Source organism: Oryzias melastigma, linkage group LG7 (genome assembly GCF_002922805.2).
Source record: "Oryzias melastigma strain HK-1 linkage group LG7, ASM292280v2, whole genome shotgun sequence".
Taxonomy (NCBI): Eukaryota; Metazoa; Chordata; class Actinopteri; order Beloniformes; family Adrianichthyidae; genus Oryzias; species Oryzias melastigma.
The window spans coordinates 19,138,658-19,160,974 of record NC_050518.1 but is presented as its reverse complement, the minus strand read 5'-3'; the positions used below and the strand labels follow the sequence as shown (position 1 = coordinate 19,160,974).

The window sequence follows — 22,317 nt, the reverse complement described above, 5'->3', positions numbered from 1 at the left end:
GATGAACCTACCATTGAAGTTATAGACTGATCATTTCTTTTTTTAGTGGGCAAACTTACAAAATCAGCTGGGGTTCAAATAGTTTTTTCCCTCACTGTATGTCTTCTCCTTGAGTATCAGAGTGCATACATCTGTGGCATTAAAAAGTACAAAAGGTTGCTGGTGAGTAGCGGCAACAATCACGCCAGCGTCCACTCGACCGCAAAGATACGCTGTGTTGCAGCTCCTAAATACACTTTGTAGCACATCTCTAGGACGAAAAGGCATTGGTCCCCAGACCATGATTTGCGAGACACTTGGTTTCAGTTCTGTTTATTTTTTTAATACTGAAGGAAGTTTTATTTTGAAAAACTCCTGGACATCGCTCTCTACATCCGTGTTGGTCTCTTGACTGAGAGCGGCTAGCTACTTAGTTCGTAGCTCCAACCTAACAAAACAATAAAACGTATTCAGAACCTCTCTTTCGGGCAGGAAAGAACCAGCGAAGAACCGAAGCGGGACCTTCGACTTCACAGAAAAAAATCTGCTGTTTACAGACAAAACTGAGTCTTCCTCGACAAAAACAAATTAAGGAGACATCAGCTCTCACGCAGCAGGAGCCGCTCTGTGTAATGAAATGTGGCGACAGAGTCTTTAGTCCAATGTTTCACAAACACGGATAATAAAGATGAAGACACGGTGGATTCACGTTTATTATTATATTCAGAAAATACCCGTTTTACAATGGTTGTCATTTTATTTTGCTTCATGTAACCATTAAAAATAATGCTATCTGCTAAAGAATTAGCTTCTATCTGGATGACTTGGACTGCAGCTGCTGTGTGACAGATTTTGGAGCACAACTTTAGGGCTGCTGTGAACTTTAAAACAGCGGTCCCCAACCCTCGGGCCGCTGACCGGTACCGGTCCGTGGCTCACTTGGTACCGGGTCACAGACAGAAAAAAACGTGCGGTCGGGCGCGCTAGTTCAATGATTTTAACAAGTCTAAAGGTTTAAACTTAGCCTTTGTGGTTAAATTCAGACAGATACCTGTCCTCTGTTTGTATCACATTTGTAGGTAATAATCCCAAATACAGTGTTCGTGGATCCTTGGGTATTTCATACCCAAGAATTTCCTGCATAGTTTTGGTGATGCTTTGCCAAAAGGGATCAATTGGTGTTGGTGTTCATGTCTCCACAGAGTCTCCAGCACGGCTGTGGAGCCCTCAGCTGTTTGCTCTTTATTTGGGGACTGATAAAAAACCTTGTTATATTTTTCCACCCAAATTCTCTCCATTGTCTTGAACATGTTGAGGATTGTTGTAAAAGCCAGATCGAGTCCCAGTTGTCCCCTGACAAGTCCACCTGCAGTTCTGTGTCCCACTTTTCTTTTTAATACAAGGAGTCAAAGCCATTACATTTTAACAGACACTTGTACAGTCTAGAAACCACTTTTGTGGGCAGCTTTTTAAAAGCCCCTGTAACCATTTCTATGAGTTCACACTCGTGCTGAGAAACAAAGCTTTTTATTTCTTCATTGTAATAATTTCTCAGTTGAAAATACCTAAATAAGTCAGCTTTGTCCAGCTCAAATTCTTCTTTGAGCTTTTCAAAAGTTTTAAAGACTGTCCCATCTGTTAAAGTGCACATTGCAGTCATTTCTCTAATTTTCCAGTTGTTGAATGTTTTGTCAAACTGTCCAACTTTGAATCCAGGAGAATGTGAATGTCTGTATTAATTGACCACTTCCCACCAGGTTTTGATTACAAACTCAACGATGGGATTTTGTTGTGCATTTGCTATGTTTATTTTTTCCCCCAGTCTTGCTTGTGGAGGACAAGAACCATAGTTAAGCTCGATTTGTTTCCATTTAGAGTAACATTCTGTTGAGCACCAAAATATTATGCTTCTTAGTTGTGCTGCCAAGTAGTTTTCTTTAAGACTTGGCAAAGCTAATCCTCCTTTTGCTTTTTCTAACTGAAGTGTTTTCATTTTTACTCTTTGTTTTTTCCCGTTCCAAATAAATCTAATTAGTTGCCTGTTCCATTTAACAAATTGTTCTTCTGGAACACTGACTGGGAGTGAGATAAATAAATACAGCAGTCTGGGCAGCACGTTCATTTTTACAACCACTATTCTTGAGCTAAGATCGTAGCGGCTGGGTGGCTCAGTTGGCTAGGTGAAGGGCTGGCACGCAGGAGCCCTGGTTTCGATTCCCAGGGTTGATCCCCACCCAGATTGGGTCCTTAGGCAAGACCCTTGACGCTGCTGCCTAACTGGGTCCCTGTGCCCCTTAAGTACAGGGTTGTGTCGGGAAGGGCATCCGGCGTAAAAACTCTGCCAAATCACTGATGCGAAAGAGTGGGTTCAATGTATTTAGAAAAGACAGAAATAAATTTGGTGGGGGAGTGGCCATCTTTGTGCAGAGTAATATTCCTTGCATTGTAAGACAAAATCATATGTCCAATTACCTTGAAGCGATTTGGGTCGAAGTACATCTTTCTTATATTAAACCAATGCTTGTGAGGTGTTGTCAGTGGCGGGCCGTGCATTTCACACCTAGGCCTTTAGTAGTGCTCCGGCCATGTCCACACGTAGCCGGGTATTTCTACAAACGCATATCTGCTGACCTCCGTTTTAGAAAAAAGTGTTGCGTCCACACGTGATCGTTTTAAAAATAATTCCATCCACATGTCCCCGCATACTTGCGCTCTTAGACGCGGTTATGAGCTTGTCAGAACAGTAGTTGACAGTGGAAAATTTGAATTTCGATAATAAATCCTCCTAATGGAAACACCACAATTTCGAAAAAACTTGCATTTTTCGAAAAAAAGTTTATGCGCTTACAGTAGGTGGTATTTGGGGCGTATCGAACCAGACATTTTTACGCAAAACTGCTTTGGAAACACTTTTTTCGAAATAGATGCGCCTCTCTGTGTGTCTGTGAACAGCTTCATCTGCAGCTGCACTTCTGCAGCTTGGAGCCTGAAGATGCTGAAATCTCGTTTGAGGAAAAGCGCGAGAGCAGGGACAGAAACTTAAATGCATCTGGTCGTGCTTTTAAACAGAAAAAGGTCCAGCAGCTTACTTGCTGGAATGGTTATTTTAAAAAAAAAACGCTGAACAGGTTTCTCACGCTCACCTGAGACTGTCAATAGACTCTGCGCGGCACGCACTCTCCAGACAGAGCTGTGACGTCACCGCAATGCTCCTTTTTTAGTGAATCAAATAAAAAAAAATACTTGTTCTCATTCATCGTCGTGTTTTTAATTACTTATCGCGTGAGTTGGTTTGTGCTTTATCGCAAAATGATGATTTAATGGAAACAGTGTCATTTCCAATCATTGTTTTTTTCAAAATTCCTAGAATTTAGATAAAGCTTTGCGCAAATGTGTAATGGAAACGCAGCTAGTACTGACGTGTATGCATTATTTGTCGCAAAAAGTGACACTTAAAAACGCAAATCACTGGTTATTCATGTCCACACGGAGACGCAAAACCGGAGTTTTCCAAAACCACCGTTTTCAGTGACTGAAACCTCTGGTTTCGTGTGGACGATAGGCCGAAACGCATAGAAATATATTCGTTTTAGCAGATACCCGGGTACATGTGGACAATCAATCCAACCCTCAATAACTATTTTATGGCAATAAAACTTCTACTGCAGGTACAGCTGCCACACACACACCAAAAGCATAAAAAATAACCTGATAAAATTTCAATATTATGTAGGGAGATAGTAAAATTTTACTCACCAAAAATCCAGATTATTTAAACACAAAATCCATCTTTTCTTTCCTCAAGATTTCAATCACTCTGTCGTGCAGAATCCGTGCGTTTCGCAGATGGAAAGTGTTCCGTGGCTGTGATAAGCTGGAAAAGGCTGCATGCGGGAAATGTTCTGGTATTCCTGAAGCCTCTTGTGGTCGAGGAGGGAGACAAACATCAGTTTTTGTGATTTTGAAATCTGGTCTGTGTCTGGAAAATAATATTGTCAGTAGTGCGCGCGAGGATTTTGCACTGCACCTCTTCATGCGCTCGGAGCGCCCGCGGTGCGTTCAGGGACCTCGTAGATTTCCTCGTATCGGCTTCACTCCCGCTCAACGGTGTCATGGAACTCCTTTACCCGTGCCAGACAAAACTGTGCTATAACTTTACCCAAAAATCGGACGATGAGACCAGCAATGTGATCGGCTCGCTTTCCACTGGTAACATCTTCAAACCCGACACGCCGCTCCTCGGCACCTGTGTCCGTCACATAACGCAGAACCAGAGCGAGATGCGCTGCGTTACTTGCGTCTGTCGTCTCATCCACCATAACAGACACAAACAGGGCTTTAAGTCTAAATCTGTGTCACTCTCCGTGATGACTTTCCTCTGTTTGTGGATCCAGCGCTTTCACCGCGCCCCCGAAATGAAGGTACCGCTAGTAGTTAGGACTGAAAGTGACGTTCAAATCCTTCTCCCGGTTGTGACAGGCTTGCTAGCTTCAGAGTTGCCCGACTTTGCTTAACAATGTCCAGCTTTTCTTGAAAAGTCCGTCTGGAAAATGGCTTTGACAGTAAAGCTATTAAATCCACTCGATATATTTGCTGGTGCAGCTCGCTGAGTCGCTACAGATGCAGTTTGCTAGCTCTGCCTAGTACACTCTCCGACTATCCAATCAAAGCTCGTGAAAATGCTGACGTTTCCGTGCGCCTGCTAGAGGGCCTTGGTGTCGCCTACTCCAAATCTGATTTGTTGAAGCAACAGTTTGGTCGACAATTATTTTATTAAATTATTAAATTGTCCACCGAAGTTCGATGATTCCGTCGCGGTCGATCGAGATCACGGACCACAGTCCTTGTCACTCTGTTGGATTCGGTGAGATGAGGCTGAATCTTTGTGATTCAGGATGGCAAATCTCTCTGGTCCGATCCTCCGACGAAGAATCCTGTTCGTGACGCCAAGATTGTGGTGGAATATTTGTTGTTCTGATGAAATGAAATGTTAAACGTTTTCACTAAAGTTTATTAAGTACACGCTGGGGAGCATGGAGGAGAGGTCTGTAGAACTCTGATCTGTGATGAAGGATGCTCATATTTTATACAGTCATACAATCAGCTGTTTATCAGGATCTTAAGATGAGAATGTAAGTGCCATATCTTTTTTTTTTTCAATTCTTTGTTTATTGTTTTTTTCTTTTAAAATGGAACATTACAATTAAACATAACACAAACTTTAGGGATGTGTGCCTTCTTTGCATTAGGAATGAAATCAAAAGCTCAGGTTCAATCTCAAAAATCAAAACAAAATACAAATGTATGCATATCCTCAAGTCGATCCATGTTTCAAATGAAATCTCCTCTTAAAGGTGTTACATACTCAATCCAGCTTTTCCATTTTTCATGAAAGACCTCTTGTTGCAGTCTTATGCAAAAAGTAATATTCTCCATTTTATAAACATCATAAACAATATTTATCCATTCATTAAGCAAAGGCCTTTGAGGACTCAACCACTTTCTTGTGATAGCTTTCCTTGCTGTTGCACTCAGTATTTGAAACAAATATTTCTTCTTTCGTGTGGCATGTTCTTCTTCCAAACATCCTAGATATAAAGCCTCTAGTGTAAACGGGATGTCCATTCGAAACAGTTCTTAAAACATTGTGGACTTCAGTCCAGAAAGGAATTATTTGTGGACACGTCCAGAAAATGTGCGTGTGGTTTGCTTCCAGGGCTCCGCACTGCCTCCAACAGGATGATGAATGTCTGTGATATTTTTTTTGAACTGGAGTTTTGCAGAACCTGATGAGGTTTTTCCAGCAAAACTCTCGCCACATCAGAGAATTAGACGTTTTCCATTGAACTTCACAAAGTGTTTCCAAGCTCTGAGTGAGACTGAGAGCGTCCCGAGAGCTGCGGACCCCCGACGTTACGAACACCAAGCGCTCCGGAGGATGTTTTAAATGTAGTTTAAACAACACCAGTTATTTGTAGATGAAAAGATAAATCTCAGCTTTGAGTGTGTGGCCCGTCCCTCTTTCTCCGCGAAAATATGCAAAATATCCCAAAGTTCTGGAGGTTTAAGCGTGATCCAGCCCCAGCATAGCTGTCTGTCTGCCGAGGTATTCATGGCGTGAGCTCCGCTGGACACGTCGCTGCATCGAACTGCAGCCAGAGAACACGGCGGCAGTAACAGACTGTCAAACTATCCACAGAGTATCCCGCTTTTCTCAGTCTTTAATGTTTTAAAAAACAAAAGTTAACTGGAAATGATAAATCTCTATTTCATTTATTACTGTAGTTCAGCAGAGGAGGAAAAGATTTGGTCCTGACAAAAAATGAACATGAAAGTGTTATGGAAATTTTATTTTAATGTTTTTTAATTTTATTTTACTGAACGTTGATTGAAGTTTTGAATTTAAAATGCCCTTCACTTGCACTTGGGCTTTTGTTAGACATCTTATGTTACAGCCTTTTATTGTTGACTCAATGCAATGTTACAAATTAAAGTATTTCTGATGAAAATTATACATTTTGTCATTCTTGTTTTCATAATGAATGTAGAACTGCTAAATTCCACGAAGCACACATTTTTTTCCTAAAAAAGGCAACATAATAATTTGCAATTAATTTGCGATTCATCGCGAGTTAACTATGGACAATGCGATTATCGCGATTAAAAATTTTAATCGCCTGACAGCTCTAATTATAATCATTCTTTGATGAAAACAATGCACAAATAGTACTTTTTTATGAGAATATTGTGATTTATTTTTTTGCATTAACAAATGAAGATAATTTTTACCTGTAACTGTTTGTATTACTACAATTATTATTTGATGGATACAATTTGCACAAATTGTCTTTTTTTACATGACAATATTTTTTAAAAAAATGTTTGCATTAACAAATTAAGATGATTTTTACGTATTACTTTTTGTATTATTCCAATAATTCTTTGATGAATACTATCTGCACAAAATTGTCTTTTAATGCGAATATAATTTTATTGTTACTGATTAATATAAATGATTTGTCTGTGGATGTTTTGAAATTTGATTACATCAATCATATTAATGATTCTTCATATTCTGAATTTATTATTGTAGTGTATAAATATTTGATATTGAGTTCTGAACCGGATATTGATAGTTCATGTTGAGAAAATGGTATGATCGAGTCGGGGTGGGATTATATAAATTCGCTTTCTTCCACTCCCTTTCAAGCGATCTACTTGTTGATGTATTTTCATTTATTACTCCCGTTTGCTTGAACTAAACCATTTCATTGATTCATACAGATACAGTCGCTGTGCTTAATGCTGTGATCATATGATAAAATTAATTTGACCATTTTTTTTACAATTAAATACATTGAAATTCAGGTAGATTAAATTCAAGTCATACACGAAAAATACATTGGAAATTGTTTTGGTACAGTTTTGGGAAATATCGTGATATATATATCGTATTGTGAGGCACGTATCGTGATACATATCGTATTGTGAGGCACGTATCACGATACATATCGTATTGTGAGGCATGTATCGGGATACATATCGTATCGCCGGACTCTTGCCAATACACACCTCTACTAACAGGTGCTCTTTACTGATAGATGCTGGTTTCTAATAGTGGCTTGGCTCTTTTAACCCTTGTGCTCTCTTATGGGGTCCAGATGACCCCACCCTTACATTGATGTGTGATCCCTCTCATGGCAAAGGTGGACAGGATTTTATGACTGCCACAGACACCAGAGAAGATATAAAAAAAATAATTTTAAAAAGTTCAGTGTGCTCTCTTGTAGATAAATGACCCCACTTTTGATGTAAATATTCCTACGATAGCTCGAAGGTTACGATCTGACCATCTTCCCTGAGTCAGGCACAGTTGTGCAGATGCTAGGTGTCCGTGGTATTTGAGTTTTATATATACATATGTATATACACAAATTCTCAAAGAAAAAAAAAACAGCTTAGCAAAAGCGAGATCCTCTCGTCTTTCATTTAATTTTATTTTAACCCAACGACATGGTTCAAGACATAACCTGGCTTCATTTGAATTTAGACAACAGTGTGAAAAATGACACAAAATAAGATACTACAGTACTGGATTCATCTGTATCAAATCTGAAGCTAGGCCATTCTTGAAAACACAAAGAACTGTTAAATGCCTCCTTTTCCATTTTGCCCGACTTTAGATATGCCATTATGAGTTCCACTCCTCTCTTTACATCTGTATTTTGTGCACAGTTCTGCGGTGCTGCCGAACTATGCACCAACACCCCCACCCCTGCTAACTCATATTAGATTAGATTTGTCAGGTTCAAGCAACTTAAAACACTTATAGCATAACAGAGAAAGAAGACACAGAGAGATTAAAATTTGTTACTTCTCGAGAAGGAGAGCAGGTAGACGTGTTCAGTTACAAGTCTTCTAATCTCTGAACCCTGGTCCTCCTATTTATTTGGGTCGTCCCTAGTTGTACAATCTGCAGCAGCTTCTAATGGAAGGGGGGGGGGGGTTCACAGCTGCAGCAACATAACTTTATGTTATTTACATAGTCTGCCAAAAGATATGTTTCAGGTCAAATTCTTCATCCGCATTGTAGTCCTGTGATTTTGGTTTGTGCAAAGCTGCTTCTTTTTAGGAAGTTGTTTACTTCAGTTCCTCATGACTCTTGTATTCTAACAGGGCAAAAGGTCACCAGCCCTTCTCTCTTTCATTTATTTTGATTGAAACATCCCTCCTTTTCAGGGCAAGTCAGGTCGTTGAACTGAAAAACAAACTCACGACGGGGTCACACTGGACGCGGAGCACGCGCAGAGCACGCGCGGAGTCCGCTCTGCTCTTTAGGTCCTACCATATGCAAATTTTTCCGCGACGGTCGACAGGCGCTTCTGCTAGAGCTATTGCTTTTTTTTGCCATCATGGATAATAAATCAATAACCAGGACATCACCCCGTGTTTCTGCTAAAAGGGGATGGTCTCTGCCCCTGTTGAAACAGACTCGGCCCACTTCAGTGATCTGTTTGTGCGCGCGTGTGCGTGTCTGTCTGTTTGGTTGTGTGTCTGTGTGTCTGTGTGCACGCACGCACTCCCAGGTGTTTCCGTCGGTAAATTAACAAACTAAAAATATTACCTGATGTTTCTTCCAAGAAGAACCGCTCCTCTGCCTCTCTCTCGTTCAAACGCAGCCCCATGCCCCGCTCCAGTGTGCCCCCAGTGGGGGGCCCCGTCTGCCCTGCTTTTTTTCCTCCCAGAACCCTCTAGCCCAGCACACCCGCTCCGGAGATCTGTGGTGTCCGGGGTGGGGGCTCTCGCGCACGCGTGTCTGTGTGTTTTGATTGTATGCATATTTTCATCTCTACAGTCTGTTTAGACACAAAAACATGATCACATTTATCAATCTCGGCGTTTTATTGTGAAAAATTGGTTCTATTTTGAAAATAAACCGGATTTTCTCATGTATTTTGATGCAACTTCCTGCCAGTATTGACGCGGAGCGCTCGCGTCGCGTGGAAGAAATAGGCCAGACGCCGAAACGTTGCGCTGCACCGCGCGGACCCTCCGCGCCGCTCCTGGTGTGACCGACGCCATAGGTTAACATGGGCGCCGAATGGAAGCGCACTCCGCTCCGCGCCAGCGTCCGGTGTGACCCCGGCGTTACAAAACATATCTTGCAACAGTCAAGGCATAAACATCGAATAAGCATCTGTGTGATCATTTATTTACATTAATCCAGCAGATTAGATTCTACTTTATTGTCATTACACACGTACAGTGGTGGACAAAAGTGTTGGTACCCCTCAGTTAAAGAAGGACAAACCCACAATTCTCACTGAAATCACTTGAAACTTACAAAAGTAACAATAAATAAAACATTTTTGAAAATTAAACAATCAAAATCAGCCATCACGTTTGAATTGTTGCTTAACATAATTATTTAAAAAAACAAACTAATGAAACAGGCCTGGACAAAAATGATGGTACCTCAATGAAAGATTGAAAACTATTTGACCAGAGTGACATGATTAACTCAGGTGTGTCCTTTACTTGACATCACAGGTGTTTTATTTATTGTTACTTTTGGAAGTTTTGAGGGATTTCAGTGAGAATTGTGGGTTTGTCCTTCTTTAACTGAGGGGTACCAACAATTTTGTCTACCACTGTATATGTCTAGGAAACGAAATGCAGTTTAGCATCTAACCAGAAGTGCAATAAGCAGTAAGAGCATGTGGCATAAATATTATGATAATAAGTATGGTACAGGTTGTTTTTACAGCATATGGACAGTATTCACAGATTGGAGCCTATGTACAGGTGAGACCATATATACAGGTTAATGAGCCAGATATACACAATGATTGAGGGAGGTACTAAGAACATATTATATAGATGGATTGTTCATTAAATGTGAGAATACTGTAAAGAGGAACTAGCATAACATAATTTACAATAGAGGAGATGGCAGATGATAAATTAGGCGACATATTGACCCATTGCCTACAGCTTAGAGAGAAAAACTGCTAGACAGGGTCAAAAAATATAGAAAAAAGAAAAAACTCCTCCCAGGAAGGAGGAGTTTCTTGTTATTCACGCTAAACAAATAGTTTTACAGTCATGGGCAGAATTTTTGAGAATGACACAACTATTAATTTTTCCAAAGTCTGCAGTTTCATGGAAATGTATATATACTCCAGAATGTTATGAGGAGTGATCCACTCAACTGCAATTATTTGCACAGACCCCATTTGCCTTGAAAATGAACTTTTTTACTGAAACCACATTTCCACTGCTTTTCAGCCCTGCCACAAAAGGACCAGATAACATAATTCTCAATAAAAGCTTTTGATACTTGTGAAGTGCTTCTAACTGTATGTCATTATACCATAGAAACATCTGTTAAACACCTAAAAATCTTGAGTGAACAGACCTTGTGGAAATTTAATATTTGTGTCATTCTCAAAACTTCTGGCCATGACTGTAGAGTCGTTTCATTGGCAACCGTCAGCACACAGGGTGGGTCTCTGCTCTGCTGCTCACCGGCTGCTCCAGGTGGATGAGAGGACTCCTCGCAGCATCTCTTCATCTCATCTTTGAGCCAGTTTGGAAAGCGATATGAATGCAGCGATGAAGGCATTTTTACTAACATGCACGTATGCACCAGGAACTCCGTTTTTTTTTTTTTTTGAGTTTTCTATGGAGTTTTTTTTCATTTAACTGGAAAAAAATGTCAGAGCCTACAAAACCTAAGTAACATTAATAAGGCTTTCTATAGTAAAGTAATTGTAATTTATTACAGAAATTAGAGTTGTAATTTGTTACATTCCTCCTTTACTGAAAAAATTAATTTAAAGAAAGTAATTTGTTATTTTGTAATCTGTTACCTCCAAAACTAGGAGTTTCTGGGAGCTTTTAAACTTCCCACCCATTGGTGGAGTGTAAGCCTCAATCAGCTCTGCAGGAGATGGGGAAAGCAGCAGTGTAGTGGCTGGAGCTCACGAATGGACACAAAATAAATACTCATTGTGTAACTGTATTTAATTTATTGGCCTTCTCACACCTCTGAAAATCTCCCTTATGTGGACACAAAGCTGTAATATTAACTTATTCTGAAAACAACAGAGCATAAGTTCCTTTTGCCTTACATATTTCCAAAATTAGATCAGTCTATTGTGAATTAGAAATTTTTTAACTTTGATGGCTTCTGAAAAAGGCCAGCAAACAAAACATCTTTAAACTTACTTGTCTGACAAAAGTTTAACTCATTTAAATTTTATTTAATTCATTTTTGTGTCTGCAACAAAGTCAACCAAAACTATTTCATGCCTGTACAGTAAAGATGGGTTTTGCACATTTATGATCTCAAACATTGGAACCCCTGAAGTGGCTTTTTAGATTTTCCTTTTTCCTATTTTTTTCTAGATCTTCATTTTTTTTTCCAGGTTTACAGGTTTTGGTTCAGCCTGTTTGCATAAATGATGATAGCACGTGTTTGAGGCTCAGACGTGATGCTGTTAAGATAAATATAAAACACACTGAGTGTTTGTAAATTCACCTATTGTTTGTGAACATCCCAAGTTTTTTCTAAAAATGTACTTCTCATTTGCCAGATCTTAAATCTTCGATTGAGGGAGCTGGAGATGCAGCGCCTTCGTGAGGCTGAGCTTGAAAAGCAGAAGCAGGCAGAGGGCAGGGAAAAATTGCGAAACCTCAACACTATCCAGGAAGAGATCCTGCAGCTCAACCAGCTGCTGGAACCGTCCACACAAACCATCACTGACCTCCCCCCCAGTAGCCTCAGCTCTTACAGCAGCCGTGGGAACCAGCTGTGCTCCCAAGTGTCGGAGGTGGTGAGGAAGACGGCACAGGTAAGTTTCACTGTTGTAAGTGGGACAAGGACTCTGTGTTCAACAAAGTGGGACATGTTAGTGATGCATTGAAATATTCCAATTTTAAGGAGAAAAACAAATATTGCTGTGTTTTTCAGGATAATTTATCTGCAAATTTACTAATTGCAAGTAAAGCTGGATGAAAGTAAAGTATGAAGGTAACTTTTGTGAATGTAGCTTTTACTAGGTATTTCTCAATCCAGTCACATGATTGGAAATGGGAAAATGTTTCTGACTAGAACAAAATCGTGTTTAGAAAATTATGTGTGAATAATTACTTTTCTTTTAAAAAAAAAATGCGACTGACAGCAACATGTAGCCTCGGACGCACTTAAAATACATGCGGGTAATGCAGTAATTTGCATCTTGGCCGCATGTATCTTAGATGGTCAACGGGATTTTTATATTAGCAATTACCCAGATTGATGGACATTTTTATGTAGCAGCGGTGATGATTTACGCTAGCGAGACACAGAGCTATCATAATCAGACAGGGGGGGATCAGGGGTGGAGCTTCTCTGCTCAGCTCCAAAAGCCACGCCCCCTCAGAGGAGATTTTGAAATCAAAGGCTTCAGATCAACATGAAAAATGGCTTTTTAGGACATTTAGGTTGTAGGATTTTAGTAAAAAAAAACATCAACTTCACAATCATAATTAAAACACGACTGGGAATGTTTTTAAAAATAAAAATAATTGTAATGAGGGACTTTAAAGACAGATGGAGTCCTGGTTTTCCGGTCCAAAAGTAATCTAAAATCTGCCACATTCCACAAAAAACAGCCAACAAATTTTTAATTATCTTTAATTAGTAGTAATTGATCATCCTTTATTTATTATTTGCTCTTGATCATTTGTGGTTATGTATGCGTTGTAAAATGCTTTTTTACTTGAAAAATTCCTTCATTAGATATTCCACATTATGTACATAAACTTCATTGGTCACAATGAAGTTTATTCCTCTGGTGGGAGGTTGGTGCCAGTGTTTGGCAGTGGAGCTGCCATGGTTGTGTGAATGGGTCTGCGACTGTAAATTGTTTTGGGCCTTCAAGGAAGGTAGAAAAGCGCTATACAAGTATGCACAATTTACTTTACCATAATGATTAGCTGGAGGGTACATCTGCTCATGAATACTATGAGATATCAAATATTAAACAGTCTATTTCTCTGCAGGGAGAGTTTCCCAGTGCTGAGGACATGACGGCAGCAGATCGAGCTCTCCACGACATGAGGGATCTTATCCACCTGATGCAGCAGGAGGTAACCAAGGCTCAAGAAAGGAAGAAAAAGAAGCAGGAGCAGGAAAAGGAGCTGTGGAAGCAGCAGGAGCTTCAGGCCCAGCAGGACGTGCAGAGGAAAGCTCAGCAGTTAACTATTGAAAAGGCCCCCAAAAAAGGTAAGAAATTCCCTTAAAATGAGGAGCAACAATCAACACTTTTCATGACTCAAGTAAGTTTTTTTCTTAAAACAGTTCAGACGACTCAGAGCCTGTCTAGTTATCTCTGTGGATCAATTGGTTTCCTTCTCTGCTGAGGTTTTAGTGGGTGGAGTCAAAGCAAAAATAAACAGCAGTTTCTGCTTTTGTTTCAGCTTCTGTCTTTTTATGGCTGGTTTATTTTTTTTTTCAGGCTTCCAATTCTGCAGAAATCTTCAGATCCAGTTTCAATAAAAATTTAAAGTTCTTGACTGTAAAATACTATTTGTATCTGAGCAATAAAAGATTTTCCATGAAGAAAAATATGTTTAAGAAAGTAAGTTTCAACAGCATTTTTAATGCTTAATTTTCTGTCCATAGGGCTGCAGAACAGTGCTGACAGCGTCACTATCTCGTGGTTTAAAGAACTGCAGGATTCAGCTGTTCGGTGCACTCAGACTATTGAGCCACTATCCTCTTCAAAAGACTCCCAAGTGGGTTTGAGCAACATTTCCCATTCTGCTGTCAGGAATGAATCCGGTTCTACTGCCTGAGAAATTCAAGACTTAATACACTGAAGGGCTTCATGCAGATTCACTCAAAAAGGAGTCAGGCTTAAATCTTTTGCCTTTTTGGACGCATTGTTTCTTTTCTTTTTCTGCTTTTAGACAAAGAAACTGAAGCTGGAGCTTCAGAAAGCAGCAACCATCCCTGTCAGCCAAATTTCTAGCAACTCCGGCAGGAAACTCAAAGAAATCTTCAACAAGATCAACAACTTGCTTTTGGGTCAGTCAGTTGTGTCTGGAGGGAAGCCGATCTCCAGCTCTCAGCACCCACTGGCCCTGAACTTTATTAGCTACAAACTAGCTGAGAAATTTGTGGTGAGTTCAAGACTTGCAATGCCACTTAAAAATGTATGAGAATAAAGCAATAACAAGGGAGAGCAATGATTTTAAACTTGTTTTTAAAAGAAGAAAATGACTCGTAACTTGAGGAAACCTCTGATTTTTGCTTTTATCTCTTTTCTAAACATTTTGGGTTCAGAGGGACTCTGATGTTCCTTAGCACCTTGCCTGTAAGCACGGATCCTCAAAGCAAACACATTTCTGATTCTCCCCCCATCAGAAACAGGGTGAGGAGGAGGTTGCATCTCACCACGAAGCAGCCTTCCCTATTGCCGTGGTGGCCTCTGGAATCTGGGAGCTGCACCCTCATGTGGGAGACCTCATACTGGCTCATTTGCATAAGAAGTGCCCCTACGCAGTCCCACATTACCCCCCAATGAAGGATGGCACTCCTGTGGAGGAATACCAGAGGTAGTGGGAGAGAAGCCAAAGACCTGTGCTGGCACTCTTAATGTAGGCTGGTCACTAAATCATGTCTCTCTGCAGGATTCTCGGTTACCGTGTGGATGACAACGGCGTGGAGGGTCAAGACAGCTTCCTGAAGAGAATGTCCGGGATGATCCGGTTCTATGCTGCCATAATCCAGCTCCGGTGGCCCTTTGGCTCCAAACAGGGGGTAGGAAGAGTTTCTTCCTTTTGCAAATTTTGCTCATGCAGTGCATCCGGAAAGTATTCACAGAACCCCACATTTTATTATGTTATGCCGTAATTCAAAATAGATTAAATCTGTTTTCTGCCTTAAAAAAATCTTTAAAAAAAACATAATGTCAATGTGAAAAAAGTTCTCTTGACATTGTTGCAAATTTATTAAGAATGAAAAACCAGAAAAATTGTATGTACATAAATATTCGCAGCCTGTGCTCAATACTTAAATGCTGAACCTAAATTCCAGTCTCAAGTCGTTCTGAATATCAGTGGTCCCCAACCTTTTTGTGGCTGCAGACTGGTCAACCCTTGAGGATTATATAATGCCCCGGGGGGAGGAGGGGGCATAATGGAACAGTATGAGATCATAAGAACATGTGCTTTTAAACGTAATGATGATCATCATTTCACTCAGTCATCTGACACATGTGCATGATCCATGATTGATAAACCACATAAGGTCTCTTAATTTAGTGTCATGTTAGAAGTGGTTAAATCGAGTTTAAAAAGAAAAAGAAACAAAACACTTCAATACATAAAGAAAATTTAACCAACAAGTCCATTATTGATGCTCAATAGGAAACAAGTCAGACTATTTTGAAGCTCCATGCAAAATCTTCAAGTGAAACATTTTAACACAAAAATTTTTTTACAAAGCAGAGGAACTCAAACTCATGACTGATAGTCCTTCCCCATTGCCCACCCCTGCCCCGCTCTCTGTGCAATGCTTCTCTTCTTTTTTTTTTTTCCTGGAAGTAATCGTATGAATCGTGTTCATAACATCTCTGAAATGAGCATCTGAATGGATGATCTTGTTTGTTCATTTCTATGACCGTTCAAAAGATTAGATTTCTTCATGAAAATCGCATCTCTATGCAGACGGGCACAGTGTGGGAATCACCTGTTTTTCTGTCTGTTCTTCTGTCTCCGCTCCTATCCCATCCATTCTCAAAGAAAGGTTCCACAACTTCACAAGGTCTACAGACTTCCTTTTTTTCATGCTTGGTTTGTGCTTTGATATGCACTGTCAACCCTGGACCTCATGTAGACAGGGTCGGACCTTTCCAAATCATGTCCAATCCACTGGATTTACCACAGGTTGGCTTCAGTGAAGCAGCTGAAACATCTCAAGGCTGATCAGAGAAACAGAAGAAACCTCAGCTCACTCTTCAGGTTGTGAATACTTATGTATAGATAATTTTTCAGGTTTTTATTTTTGAATTAATTTGCAACAACTTCAAGAGAACTTTTTTCACACTGTTGATGTTTTTTAAAAGAATTTTTCAGGAAGAAAACTAATTTAATCAATTTTGAAATACGGCTGTTATTTTGTTTCATTCATTTTTATACCATGGTCCTTGTGAATACTGGATTCTGATTGGCTGCTGGGTGTGGATTAAAAAGTGATATACCACAGTAATAACGCACACCTAAAGAAGAAGTTCCAGTCACACAGACAAAACAAGGAATAATGGATGAACTTTCTCTCTGAACTGATGCTATATTTAACTTATTGTAGCGACCAGCATTTATATTCCTCACCTTAAGATAAATTAATATTGACAAATTGGTTATTCTCCTTCTAATAAAACACCACTCGACATGAAAGGTGTAGTCTTCTGTTTCACCACAAACTGCATCACAGATCAAATAGTCCGCTTTTTTGTGAAAAAATGAGCTAAACCAAAGAAATAACAAGAATAAAGTACTAAATATTGATTGAATGTTTATTTATTTTGTAAATGACCATGGTATAAGCGGGATAATACCCTCCGAAGAGTGCATTATGAGAAATTAAAGCACTTCGCGGAGGCAACCGTCCTCCGCTTTGCCTCCACGTCGTGCGTTAATTTCTCATAATGCACACTTCGTCGGGTATTATTCCTTACATAAAGCACCTTTCATCACCAGCCGAGGAGGCCCAAAGTGCTGTACACAAGACAGCACAATAAATACCAATCATAAAAGCAATTTAAAGAAATAAATATATAAAAAGAAATTAAAATTTACATGATATGAAGCAGCTAGGCAGATACTATAGCGTGATAGTGGAGGACCAGTTCAGGTTTAAAACTCTCCAAAAGTGTGACCTCTCTAATAGCTAGTGGTAACTGGTTCCACAGTTTAGGAGCCAGCACAGCAAAAGTTCTCCCTGGAACTTACATTTAGCTCTAGTAGCCAGTAACAAACACCGGTCCGTTCTGGTCCGCAGAACGCAAAGACTTGGAGGGAGAAAATGTTTAAATCAGATCAGAAAGGTAAGACTGTGCCGTACTTGCCAGTGATTTAAAAGCAACAAAAAAAAACAAGAATTTTCATACAAATCGCATATTGCACTGGCAATTAGTTCAAAGAGACCAGAACAGGGGTTATGTGGTCAAACTTCTTAACACCACATATAAATCTGGCCGCTGCATTTTACAGCAGCTGTAGTCTATTTAGTGAGGCCTTGGGTAACCCAGCATATAAGGAGCTGCAGTTATTCAGCCTGGACAACACAAAAGCGTGAGTCACTATTTCTAGGTTTGACTTTGATATGAAGGACTTAATCCTGGACAAACGTAACTGGAAAAAGCAGGACCTGGTTACTGCATTTATTTGAAGGTCCAGTTTCAGGGCAGCATCAAGTTTCACTCCCAAGTTAGAAACCACAGACTTTTCAAAGGGAGCGAGAGAGAGGAGGTCCAGACCATGATCCTGACGCCCACTACATAATTACATAATAAAAAGTGGAAGAAGTGAGGCGCTGTGAATACTTTGCGGATGCACTGGATATTTTTGGTTGTGTTTAACGGGTCTTTGTGTGGGGTCAGTCTACTCCTCACGGCCTGGAACATGGCTGGCGCTGGCTGGCTCAGATGCTGAACATGGAGCCTCTGGCAGACATCACTGCGACGCTACTGTTTGACTTCTTGGAGGTAAATCTGTAGCAAATCACACAATCGCAACTTATTTCTTTTTGTTAGCTTTGAATCAAATAGAAGGCCTAAGAGTTCAGAGGAAAATATTGTACATTTTTGGCACTGACACTATTCAAAACCATCTTGGGGGAACAGTTCGATGAAGCAGGGGGACTCTTTGTTTATATAAAAGTCAAAGCCTCAAAAAGAAATTTCCATATGATTAAAATGCTATTGACCTGATGGAAGTAGCTATGAGTTAAATGCATGACTAAATGTAAGGCGGATTTATTGACATGAAGACTCAATGACAGAAATAAGTCAGAAGGAAACCATTCAAACTTTAAATGATTGGACTTCAAATTTGTACATCTCCTGCAGGTTTGTGGCCATGCAATGATGACCCGGTACCAGAGTCAGTTCTGGAAAGTCCTCCTGCTCCTCAAAGAAGAGTATTTCCCCAGGTACAAACTCACTCTTTACGTTAACTGCTAAAAAAAAGCATCTGCCAACCTCTTTGTGGTTTTTCAGAATTGAAGCAGTGACCAGCAGTGGAGAACGGGGGTCAATCATCAGACTCAAACAGTTTTTGGAGGTATGATTGACCCTTCCTAGATCTAACAGAAATCATCTTCAGAACATCCTCGACTTACCTCCGTGTACTGTTCTTCACTCACACAAAGCTTTGCCTCCTGAATGACACTTGGATTTGAGCATTATTGCATTGTTATTGAAGATTATTGTCTGTTTTTGAAGGTGACTGGTTTTATCCAGCAGGAGGCCTCAGTGAAAACTGTGACATAACTATGTATATTTTTTATTTGTGAACAATATCAACAAAAAACAAACAAATAAAAAGAAACTATGCTAATTTTCCCACAAACAATCCCAGATGTAACAAAAGATGTTCAGAGTTGGAAAAGGGGTTTTGGATGAAGCTGAAAGCTTATCAAGTCCAAGCCCCTTCATTTTTATTCAGCCCATATTAAATATATAATTATCTCTTTTGATAGTGAGTGATATGAACACAAAACAAAATCAATTTGTTGAAAAATAACAGCAAAATAACTATTTTATATATTGATATTTACACTAACACACATACATACAAATAACGATCAAAATATTTTATTAGTTTCTTCATATTTATTAATTATATATAATTAATTATATGTAAGGTTTGACAATTTTGAATGTCTTCCCTACAGTTATTCCATAACTGCAACCCACTTGTGGAGATGTATTGGAGTTTAATGTTTGCTCTTACATGTGGTTAGATGTGAATGTTTGTTCCTCTCAGATCGTATTTATTTTCTCTTAACTGGATGAGCTTTTGGAGACTTTCTGGCAATTGTTTATTTTTAACTTTGAACATGAATTGAATTATTTTTAAATCAGTCAAATCTATGAATTTCAATAATTTTAGTTTAATAAAAAAGTGGATTTGTTGGTTCTGCATAAGGCGACTTGGTGATTATTCTTTGTAGCTTTTATTTGTAGAAAGACTGAATTTAATTCAGTTTTGTATGTGCTTCTCCACACAATAAGTCATGTAGATAAGAATGACTGAGCATTACAAAGTGTTCACTGATAACTGGTTTAGAAAATGCTTAACTTTACACAGTATCAATATTTATTTAGATATTTTGTTTTTAATATAGTTTGTGTTTCTTCCAGCTTAATTTTTCATTAATTATAACCCCTAGACGTTTTATTCCTGGCACCCTTTCAATTTCAGCAATATTAATCATAAATTTCCTATTAGTATTGGCTGTTCTGTTACAGGATGTTATGAACTTGGTTTTATTTAATGTTAACTTGCGCAGATCAAAAAAACTCTTAAATATATTGAGTTCTTTTTCAGCTGCATTCAGTAACTCTTCCAAATTGTCTCCCCAGCAGAATATGTTTGTATCATCTGCAAATAAGATAGTTTTCAACCGGCTTGAGATTTTACAAATATCATTGATATACAGATTAAATAATAGCGGTGCCAAAACTCTACCTTGAGGAACACCCATCCTTATGACGATGTGTTTGATTTGACCTGGTTTATTTCAACATACTGCTCTCTGTTATGCAAATAACTGTTAAGCCAAGTTAGGGTCACTCCTTTCACTCCATACATGTGAATTTATTTATTAATAAGTCGTGATCAACAGTATCAAAAGCTTTTTTTTTAATCCAGAAATATTCCCACTGCATATTGTTGTTTTTCAATTGCAGATGTTATATCTTCCACAAAATTTATAAGGGCAAGTGAAGATGTTTTTTTTTTTTTTTTTTTTTAAATTTTTTGAAAGCCATATTGATGGTCATGCAAAAATATTGACATTCTAAAAAAAACTCCTGCTCAGATTTTACCTTTGACAGCCTTAACAACAGACTGAAGTCTGCCATCAGTTCAGTAGCTCCACTGAAAACAAAAATGTTAAAACCAAATTCAAAAACGCCATGAAAAAATGTGGCTACTTTAAATCTAAAGATAATTTGTTGAAGAGCAGAGAGAAAGTTTAGAAAAACAAATTTAACAGTCAACTATTACTTTTTTAAAGATCAACTAAAAGCTTACAACCACGCTTTCAAACAGGCAAGGACACTATATTTTTCAAAACTTTGTGGACCACTTTAGGAGTAAAGTAATTGCTATTAGATCTAACCTTCAAACTGTGCATAGCACTGATATTAGCAGGTCATCGGCATCGTCTTTACCTGAGGAAACTCTGGACAGTTTTGTTCTGGTTGATGAGAATTCGCTGGTCGACTGCCTTTTAGACCCCATTCCCACTTCTCTTGTAAAAACCTGTTATGGATTTTTTGAGCTTTTAAACATAGTAAATTCTTCTCTTCAGATGGGTATCTGGTGAGGCCCCTTCTGAAAAAGAGTAACTTGGATAATTACAGACCCGTATCCAACTTACTATTTTTAGGTAAAATTATTAAAATTACTGTTTTTACTCAATTATATGATTTCCTAAATGAACGTAATATTTTAGAAAAATGTTTATCTGGTTATAAGACAAATCACAGTACTGAGACAGCCCTTTTAAAGGGTAACCAAACAGGAAAGTTCAAGACTGAGTCTACCCACAGCCAAAATGTTAAAATCCAGTCAGAGGGGTGGGGCTGGGGAACAGGACTGTTATCATTACTGGAGCAGCAGATCATGATGTCAGACTTCTGAAACTTCCATGGCTTGACCAATCATAAAATTCAACTGTAATACCTCGATTCAACCTGTAAGGGGCAGCACACAGACAGTTTTTGACTATTTTCAAGAATTAAACAATTTTGTTATAATTTGTAAAAAAAATTGGCAATGACCAACAGACAGCACTTTTAAAGCCCCATTTACAGAGGTCAACAGCCAAAAAATGATGATTTAGGGTTTGGTTACCCTTTAAAGATTTTATCAGACCTCACAAATAATTCTGACACACAAACTTTCTGTTTTGGATCTACTCGATCTTAGTGCTGCCTTCAATACAGCAGATCACCAGATTTAATTACAGACTTAGGAGTCGGGTTGGCCTCTCAAGAACTGTTCTTAACCGGTTCCATTCTTATTTCATAGATCAACACTTTTATGTAAGTATGGATAGATGCTCCTCAAGAATCCATGAAATAAGTTCTGGGGTTCCCCAAGGGTCAATTTTAGGTCCAATACTCTTTAACTTGTACATGTTGCCTCTTGGGGATGTCATCAGGAGACACGGCGTTGACTTTCACAGCTATGCTGATGATACTCAGCTTTACATGGCCGTGTCTCCTGATGACCTTGAACCTGTAAATACTCTTTTAAATTGTATTTTAGACATAAAGTCATGGCAGAGAACTTCCTTCAGCTCAACCAGGACAAAACAGAAGTTTTAATCATCGGTCTTGAAGACAAGAGAGCTGGTTTTACCAAAAGTCAGTGATTTCAAACTTTCTCACTGTGTGAGAAACCTGGGCATTCTTTTAGACTCTGAGCTGAATTTTATTCCACACATTAAAAATGTTGTGAAGACAGGTTTTTATCAACTCAAAAACATTGCCAGAGTCCGCCCATTCTTCTCTCTTGCCAGCACAGAGGTGCTAAAGCATGCTTTTATTTTTA

At 39.1% G+C, this 22,317-nt stretch overlaps 2 protein-coding genes across 2 annotated transcripts in view; one reads left to right on the top strand and one right to left on the bottom strand.

Annotated features, from left to right (window-relative positions):
• Nucleotides 1–22,317, bottom strand: part of ptpn22 (protein tyrosine phosphatase non-receptor type 22) — a gene marked incomplete at its 3' end in the record, with an annotated part of 240,451 nt that overhangs the window by 15,405 nt on the left and 202,729 nt on the right.
• Nucleotides 12,064–22,317, top strand: part of gle1 (GLE1 RNA export mediator) — a 14,957-nt gene continuing 4,703 nt past the window's right edge. Inside the window, exons 1-9 of the mRNA XM_036212850.1 lie at nucleotides 12,064–12,335; nucleotides 13,528–13,750; nucleotides 14,150–14,262; nucleotides 14,437–14,649; nucleotides 14,894–15,084; nucleotides 15,160–15,289; nucleotides 18,132–18,236; nucleotides 18,600–18,682; nucleotides 18,750–18,813. Coding sequence (XP_036068743.1) covers nucleotides 12,108–12,335; nucleotides 13,528–13,750; nucleotides 14,150–14,262; nucleotides 14,437–14,649; nucleotides 14,894–15,084; nucleotides 15,160–15,289; nucleotides 18,132–18,236; nucleotides 18,600–18,682; nucleotides 18,750–18,813 — 1,350 coding nt within the window. The 5' untranslated portion in view covers nucleotides 12,064–12,107. The remainder of the gene's footprint in view (nucleotides 12,336–13,527; nucleotides 13,751–14,149; nucleotides 14,263–14,436; nucleotides 14,650–14,893; nucleotides 15,085–15,159; nucleotides 15,290–18,131; nucleotides 18,237–18,599; nucleotides 18,683–18,749; nucleotides 18,814–22,317) is intronic.